Source organism: Topomyia yanbarensis, chromosome 2 (assembly GCF_030247195.1).
Source record: "Topomyia yanbarensis strain Yona2022 chromosome 2, ASM3024719v1, whole genome shotgun sequence".
NCBI lineage: Eukaryota > Metazoa > Arthropoda > Insecta > Diptera > Culicidae > Topomyia > Topomyia yanbarensis.
Window position 1 is genome coordinate 350111966 of NC_080671.1, and position 9587 is coordinate 350121552.

The window sequence follows — 9587 nt, forward strand, 5'->3', positions numbered from 1 at the left end:
TACAGTTAGCTTTACCGATCAGTACAGATTAACGTATAACTAAGACTCGCCTATCTTCCTACACTTCACACCACTTATTAAATATATTCTATATCTTTTATATATACGCCAGTATGGCTAATCGATTAATTTAAATGGGAAGCTTTTCTTGCATGACTACGTGAACTGTAGTTATGACACTTTTGTAGCACCTTGACTGTTCTTCTGCAATGATTGCTGTCATCGAAGCGGATTACCAGTGATTGTTCTTTCAGCCAGTTGGGTCTCGCAAGGCGCGCCGACGTAGTTTTTTTTCTAATTCAGCAGCTTTGGCATATATAATTTTCGGAATGCTTGTCGCTTAGAATAAAATTTCCAATCCAATAATTTTATTGAAATCAAATATTCATACAGACCAAATATCCAAATGCAACATCAATTAATACTTCGACTCCGATCGATCTAGGAAAAGTGCATACTAACGAAATGATCGCGATTTTTGAAGTGTGGACCCCACACAGCGCTCGCGTTATTCGAGCTGCTGTGCTCATCCTTTTTAGAACTGCCAAATGCGGACCCATTAGCGGAGGTCATTTTCATTTTTTGAATTCCTTGGAAGTTTGCCGATGTTTTTTCCGGCTGACGGTAAGCACCGTTGCCACCGGTGCTACGGGATTTCGACTGATCTTGAACCATTGTTGTGATTATGCGCGTGTGTTCAGGATAATGAGTTGCGAGACGAGCACTCGGGTGTCAGCTTGTCAGGGTACGTACTGAATTTGGGTAAGTACTTGAAATTCCAACGGGTTGCCCGAGTTTCCTGTGCGGCTTCCTTTGCGCAGGCTTAGATTGTTGATCAGCCTGTTTGGGAGAAAAGAAAAGGGTGCATTTAAAATGTATGAACAAACGTTTGAATTACCGCGTTATAATGATTTGATTCATAGCTCGCATAAATATTACGTTCAACAAATTCTTTACGGCGAAAGTCCAGCTTTCGTGATTGAATAAACTTCGAAAATGTAAGTAGAGTAGAGTGGGGTCAAATCGGTCAGTTTTCTGGCGAGCTCGCGCGATGGTATTTTTGCACTGTTTTTGACAAACAAGGATTTGTTGGAAAGGTTATACATCTGGAAACATTTTGGCAATAATGATTTTATGCCTGGCTAAATATCTTTCAAGCTAACTTCAATAAGGCGAAGGTATTTTTTCGATGTTTTTAAAATCTGGTGGTACGAAATATTGATTTTTTGCCTTTCTCAATAGAAAGGTATTGCAATTGCTCTGAAAACCGATTTTTTAACGGAGGCCCGGAGGGCCGAGTGACATATTCCATTCGATTCAGTTCGTCGAGTTCGGCAAATGTCTCTGTGTGTTTATGTATGTATGTGTATGTATGTGTGTGTGTATGTGCGTCTGTGTGTGTGTACGCGAACACAATCTCACTCACTTTTCTCAGAGATGGATGAACCGATTTTTACAAACTTAGTCCCAAATGAAAGGTGCAACGTTCCCATAGGCTGCTATTGAATTTCTAATGGATCCGACTTCCGGTTCCGGAATTACAGGGTGATGAGTACGATCACGCAGAAAATGTCGATTTTAAGAAATTCTGCAATGAATGCATAATGGTGAAAATTTTTCCAAAATGTGAGCACAACTGCTTCGATTTGTAGTACTAGGTCATTAACAGCCATTCAAAGTCTCTTTGGTCACATTGGCCACCATCATCGGTTCCGGAAGCCCCGGCGGAAGTATCCAAATTCAGACTAACAGTCACATCGGTTTCTCGGAGATGGCTAGACCGAATCAACCAAACTTAGTCTCAAATGAAAGATGTTGCGTCCCCGTAAATGGCTATTAAATTTTATCCTCAACTGACTTCCGGTTCCGGAGTTACTGGTTGTGGCGTGCGATCACATAGCAAATTATGATTCAAACCGATACTCCGATGGAAGCAAAAAAGGTAAAAATTTCGCTAAAATGTCTCTCAAATAACTTAACTTTGCAGTTCTAGGTCACCGACGGCCAAACAAACTTTCGTTGACTACATTGACCACCATAGACGGTTCCGGAAGTGCCCGGGAAAAGCGGCCATCTTTCAAAATTTACGAACTCACATCAGTTTCCCTGAAATGGTTGGGCCGATTTTCACAAACTTAGTCCCAAATGATAGCTATAGTCTATAAAATTTCGTACGGATCGCTTATATGGGTCCGGAAATATAGACTAAATCGTCCGGTCACATATGAAATTCCCATATAAGCCGGAACTCAAATTTTTTTTGCAAAGGGGGGACCCCATGAAATTTCAGAAATCGAATTCGTATTTTTGATGCCAAACATCTTTAAAATGCATGAAACGTCGAGATTTTATGCTATCTCGAAAATTTTTTTTTTATAAAAATCGACTTTTTGAGACTGCCGATTTCGCACCTTTTTTCAGTTCAATATTACCGTGGCTGTTTTTTCTTTTTCAAATTTTTAGAACTCGAATAATGATTTATTTTCCTGTATATAGTTGTCATGTGATGTATAATAATAAAATGTAATATATGCATTTAAAAGTTTTTAATGAATATAAACAACGCACACATTCTCGTGATTCATGATTGAGAAAGGCACAATTGCACCGCTAGGTGGATTAAAATAGGTTTTTACATTAAAGCGATCTATCAGGCAGAATTGTTTTTTTTTGAAAATGCTCATCACTACACTACGAAAGATGTTTTTAGCAATTCTTGCTATTAACGAAATAGATTCGTCATCAACCCAACACATCGAGGGTGCTTTTGATAATACGTCCTACATATCAATTCACAAGGCCCTGGAAAAAGAGGAGTGGAAAAACCGATAGAGGACTGGATTCTTGCAATGCTCAAGAGTCGAGAGATCACAGCAACGTTGGGAGACACGAAAGCAACTATAACAACCAATAGAGGTTGTCCCCAGGGAGGTGTGCTATCACCCCTGCTTTGGTCACTAGTGGTGGACGATCTTCTCAATGATCTGACTGAAATGGGTTTCGAAATTGTTGGATATGCAGATGACATTGTCCTAATTGTGAGAGGAAAACATGAATCTGTACTAAGCGATTGGATTCAACTAGCTCTAAACTTCATCATGACATGGTGTTTCAAAGAGGGACTCAACGTGAACCCTGCAAAAACGGTCAGGGAGACGAGGCTTGGCTCTCTGAGAGTGCTGAAGGGTAAACCACTATTTGATGGGGATTTAAATGGTCACCTGAGTATAACAAAGGAACCTAGGAGCAGATCACTCTAAGAATGTATAACAAATTTGCATCAAATTAAAAAAAAATGCATTTCATTTCCATTTTTGCATCAGCTCTGCACTGCCTCGCAGAAAAGTTTATTTAACAAACGTCCTACGCTGATCCACTTTGTTCGACATTTTGTTAAATGTAGGGCTAGTTTTTCTGTAGGGGTTTGACGTCTTACACGCAACGCAAACAACATAGCACGCAACGCAAAATACATTATAAATTTCTATTTTGATGGAAATAAATGCATTTAATTTCGCTGATTTTTAAAAATGCATCACAAGTGATCTGCCCCTAGAAAGGAACTCAAACTAAACCCTGTCTTGACAACAGTTCAAGATAAAATGGAGGCTAAACCGAACTTCGATATCTCATATGAGGTCCACAAAGTGGATCGTCAGATGTGGGATGTAGAGGGTCCTATGCTGCCTCAAGGTACAATATCATTCTATACGGATGGTTCTAAAATGGGTGAGCTGACTAGCTCGGGAGTCTACGGACCGAGAATTAAAGAAGCGATATCATTGGGAAAGTGGCCTACTGTTTTTCAAGCAGAGGTATATGTAATATACACCTGCTCGGAGGTCTGTAGGAAACGAAACTACATACATGCAAAAATCGCAATCTTCTCGGACAGCCAAGCAGCACGGTTGGCATTAAGGTCGTCGAAATGTGAGTTCAAACTGGTTTGGTAGTGCATCATATCTTTACAACAACTGGCAACTCGGAATAAAGTAATGATATTCTGGGTACCTGGCCACCAAGGAATCGATGGTAATGAAGTGGCCGACGAATTAGCCAGGCGTGGTTAATCAAACACGTTTGTTGGACCAGAATCATTTCTAGGTATATCTACCTGTGCCATTAAACTAGAACTTTCGGTTTGGGCAAGAGACCAACTCGACAAGCTAAGAAATTCATACATCAAGATACAACGAGAGCCACAAAATTAATGGATCTAAAACGTAAAGACTTATGTATAATCACAGGTTTATTTACGGGACATTGTCCTGCTAAGTATCATCTGAAAAAAATTGGCAAAAGTCAAGATGACATTTGTCGATTTTGTAACACGAGCCCGAGAGCTCGGAACATATTCTCTGCCAGTGTGCAGTACTATTTCTTCGAAGGGAGCGATACTTCGGAAGGCATCTTATGACGCGTCACGAGATATGGCATACCTGTCCCAAACGGATCCTCAGCTACATTAATAATGTACTACCCGGTTGGGACGACACATGTGGACAAACAAACAACTCGCTTCCAACTACATTGGATTCGGGCAATTTGTAACATGTAGAGCAAACAGGGTCAGCCACAAAAGATAACCTGAATAGTGGTCGCAGTGGCAAAGTTTCCCCTAACAAAAAAAACAAGAAATTCGTTTAGCGCTAGTCACGGTTTTTGTTGAAGAACCCCACAATATTTATTCACAAAAAATAGTTACTTCATGAGTGCATGTAACTTTCGTAAACATTTTCCGTAAATGTCACTAACAAATAGTATCACAATCATTCTAGTGCTCAATAGTGGCGAGAACTTCGAAAAGAAATCGATTTTGTCAGATCGATCGCGTTCATATAAAAATACGATTTATCAGGCATCGATTGGCAAGACAAATCCACGCACAATTCTTCGTGCTTGTAGACTTATGAATAGTACTATTGGTGTATGTTTAATATCCGAGCTCACAATTCGTGATATTTGTGCTATCACAGTATGACTGTTGATAACATAGTTGTCGCATTATGAGTCATCAGCTTCTGATGATTTCAAAAAGGTTGTGTCATATTGTGAAAGAAATGGACTTCCACTTATAATGGGCAGTGATGCAAATTTGGGGCAACTCAGATATCAATTTGAGAGACATTGAATTGATGGAATACTTTCTGATCAGTTGATTATTTATTGTTTACTTCTTCTGGCGTCACTTCGAGGGGAGCGACATCCGACAATATCGTTGAATCGATCCAACATCAAATGAGTCGGACTAACGAAAGATGACTTGTTGGCAGAACCCACCGCCGGATTGTCAAACTAACGTCTCATGGATTGCCTAATTTACAATTTTAAAGGCAAGGTAACAATAGATCTTTTGTGTAATGTTAAGATCTTTTTATACATTCTTTATGTACGAAAAAAAATGTTTTCAGTAACGCAGAGCCACACATACGAGCGTTCCAAGAGTAGATGTCCAACTATTTCCGCGTCGAGGAGCGCCGCGACGAACACGATAACTCTCGATAAACTTGTCTCACACAGGCAATTCAATAAGAATAGTAAAGCTTATGGCGATTTCGCTTGAACCTGAAACTGAGTCAGGTTCTAACCCCAACCGCTGTCAGTTCATACATTTTGACAGCAGTTGGGGTTAGGAACTAACTCAGTTTCGCCTCAAACAAAAACCACATTAGATTTGTAGTTACTCCATGAACCAAAAAAGATTGAAACAAGTTTGAGATTCGGAAACGGAAAAACCGAAAAATCTCATATTTTACTTACTTATTTTAAAAATAATAGGGAGATTTTTATTCAGTTTTCTGTGGTTCATCGACAGGCTACACATTTTGTACTTTCTCATAAAAAATCAAGTCGATTGGCTGATTAGTTTTTCAGTTATCGTGTTCGCCAATTTGAAAAACGCGATTTACAGAAAAACGCTATTAAAGGATATCATATCAAATTGCATCACGGAAAAAAACGCTGTAGAAAATAACCCATTGGATCATTTCTTTTGAAAATTTGAGTAGAAGTAGTTTAGAGTGTATTGTTTATAAAAAAACAAAAGTAGATCAGCGAGGCTCAATACTAACAATTAAGAGGATAAAAAAGTAGTCGATTTTTTGCCTACGCCAGACGCCCGCCTTAACAAATTTGGTATCATCGTGGCATTATTAGCGGCCTGTGGGAGCATTATATTGTCCGTGTTTTTCCAAAGGAGATGCGACGATTATTTTTCGTCGCAGTAAGATTCGTAGCGATATTCGGCGCACGATTTGTCGCAATGTATTTTTTATGGAACACTTTAAGAAAAGGTGGTGCAATTTTGTGTAAAAACCTTATTGTAAATAAAACATGCGAAAACCTGAAGCTTTGATAGCACAGTTTCCAGTCAGTTTTATTGACAAATTCAGTTAAAGTAAATAATTAGCGCTCATTAATCCTGGGTAATAATATTTTTTTACGTTTTTCGGCATTTATTACCAAATGCGCCAATTCAAATCGTGGCCTCAAAATGATTGAATAGCGCGTTTCCAATGAAACGGACAATACCGTTTGTTAGAAACTAAGTTTATGCAAATCGGTTTTGCCATCCATGAGAAAGTTGTGACATTGTTTAAACGTTCACACACAACCATTTTCCGATTTCGACGAATTGAATAGACTGGTACGTGCACGGTGCGCTTAGTGGAACAAGTTTATTAAAAAATACGCATATCTGAAATTTCAGGATATGACAGAATGCACTTTCCTCTTTCATTTACGACTAAAAGTCCAGTAGGGGATTTTTTTTTATTTCGATTATAGAGGTTTTAACCTTAAGGCCATTTCTCTTCGGGTTAGAAAAATCTCTTATGAGAAATTTCTAACCCTATGTGGGGGGTCGGGACTCGAACCCAGGTGTGCTGCGTACAAGGCAATCGATTTACCAACTACGCTACGCCCACCCCCTCCAGTAGGGGATCAAGAGCCAATTATTTTTTAAGTCATAGTCAGTTGTCATTTTTTACTACATCAAAAAATAAAAAAAATGATCTGAATCCAATTAATTGAAATGGAAATTATTGAAATGGTATTGCTGTATTGTTCAACTTAGAATTACATAGTTGATCCTGGATAAAATATCAGAAACAGTTTTATCAATCATGTATCTATTTCTTCTTACCCATTTCATCCCTTCTTCTCGAGGCTTGATAATGTAATCTTGAATGGACATTTTTTCTTATCAACTCTGGCAAAATACACTTGGCTTAAAGTCCAACCAGACATTTGACGAATTTTATTGCAGCTTTCGGTTAAGAATCCTGTTTGACTTTCTCAAAATTAGAAGATTGGGTGTAATTTTGATGTTTGATTTTGATCGGGCCTTTGTTCACCATTGTAGGCCAGTTTGGAATGGTCTCTTTTTCCTTCTTATAATTATGAAATATCTGCAATTGTTCTCATTCTGTTCCAAAATAGTTTCTGACAACGCTACAAAGATCCCTGCCGTGATACTCAATGCCCACTGAAAATCCTTGAGTGTTCAATCCTGTTCTCAGCTTGAAGCATTGCGAGTCGTCATTTGTTATATGTACGTATGAACGATTCGATATTATTCGAGTCTTCATCCAATCCGTGTGGTTCAGCTAAATCAACTAGCAAGAAGATATATCATCAGTCCTGCACCCAACTTGATCCGTCAAATGCAATAATTTGCGACTTAATGATTAATCATTACAGGAAATGTGAACCATTGCAACTAAATGTTGTTTCACTACTCCGCTTCAAAGTCGGTCAGTCAACAACTGATGAAGTTGATCCAAATATTGCATCATCTCAATTCAAATCAGCTTTCTAGTTACGATGTCACATGAACACTATTGAATTCCATTTGCATTAGTATTACTCGAAGGTAAACACTTTACAATTCAAATGCAAATTTTCTTGAAATATTCTCCTACCAATACTAGATCACCATCGTTAAATTGTTAGGGTTTTCTTGCCGATAACGTTAGAACTGTTCTCCTTCGCACATATTCTTACCTTACGGACGGAATGAACTTCAACGATGCATCCGATTCTACTAATAACATTGACACCAAAATCTTTTCACTACCGCGACAAAAAAGATGGTAAAAAACCAACAATAGGTAAATTTTGGACAACGGGTACTTCTGGAATGATACCTGCCGATCAACACGTAAGTCCTATATATACCCTAGCCGGTGGCTGCGTCGTTGCGGACCTGACAGTCACAGAAAACATGTTATTCAAAACCGAAGAACTGGTTTCCTCGGTACCTAGATGTTTGTTGTATTTATGCAAATACTGCAGATATGTATGAAGCACGTGAATATGGTGTGCACGCACAGTGGGATATTGTGATCAATGGTACTGGCAATGTTCTCCTTGGTGACAAGATAAGCACTAACTTCCAACGATTGTATAGCAACGTGAATCATAATATTTGCAATTTGTAGGTAGATTGTCTTGAACGCAGCTAGCTGCAGACGGAACAAATATTCCAACTGATCAAGGTGTGGCGTTTACAATAGGCTACCTGGCAACATGCATTCACAGGATAATTCTGTACTTTTTTGAGTTGGTGTTGATGGAGTAAACCTTCACTAGGTGCAACAAGTTTACTGAACCCCAATTGCAAATATGTACATTTTTCGGTGTTTGCTCATAGAAAATTAAACTGTGATGTTGTGAATTTTTGCGCAAGAATCATCTAGAGAGGATCGACGGAAGCTTATGCAATATTGAAATATAATTGGTTCAGCAAACAACTCTGTGATCACAGATCGATAGACCTTGAATGCTGAATCATCTCAGTTAAGACAATGCTAGCGAAATAATATCGTTGGGTAGTTGACACCATGTACTTATGTCGTGCGTCCCCTCAGTTACATAATTAAGTTAAATAGTTCATATCTCGCGTGTTTTTTGTAAACGGCCAATAAGCATACTGTCAAATTTCACTTTGAGAGAATATTCTGGACAAACCGTAGCTCGCCAAGAGTGGAGGTTGGCATTTTATAAAAGAGAAAAGTTTTCTCTTTCGTTTACTGCTGTCACTAATAATCGGCGATTGATGGTTTGGCCAGAATTTCCTCTCAAAGTAAATTTTGACAGTATGCTTATTGGCCCTTTTCAAAAAACACGCGTGATATCTATTAAGGATGCGCCATCTCAATCGTTTGTTTACCATTTATCTGTCACTGTCATTCCAATCGAGCACGGGACTCTCAAAAGCACTCAGTCCGAGGAATGTGGGCCATTGAAAGGTCTCGTGTTCGATAAGAACGACACTGACAGATAAATGGTAAACAAACGATTGACATGGGCAGTTTCACGAATTTTGGTTTAACGTTAGGGTACGTTGTCAACTTCTATGCTCGAATTCGAAAAACACAACCGTACAAGTAAAACTCACGTTAACCCAGTGTGTAAATAGGCCTTACTGAATAATTTCGTTTTTGTTTTGGTTTTCGGGTCCGTAGCCATAGCATTTTTTACAATCCTTAGACTTAGACATTCAACGTATACTAAGGTTCCCCTTTATCACGAAGTTGTTTTCATCTAAATGCACGCAAAATGGTTTGTTTTCTTCAGAGATCTAT

At 38.7% G+C, this 9587-nt stretch overlaps 1 protein-coding gene across 1 annotated transcript; it reads right to left on the reverse strand.

Moving 5' to 3' along the window:
• Positions 1 to 351: 351 nt before the first annotated feature.
• Positions 352 to 8160, reverse strand: LOC131684216 (uncharacterized). Its single transcript, XM_058966899.1, has 2 exons — positions 8005 to 8160; positions 352 to 840 (listed from the first exon to the last, which is right to left on the reverse strand). Exons 1-2 carry the CDS (start codon positions 8052 to 8054, stop codon positions 741 to 743), a joined length of 150 nt encoding a protein of 49 aa, XP_058822882.1. The 5' UTR covers positions 8055 to 8160; the 3' UTR covers positions 352 to 740.
• Positions 8161 to 9587: the final 1427 nt, after the last annotated feature.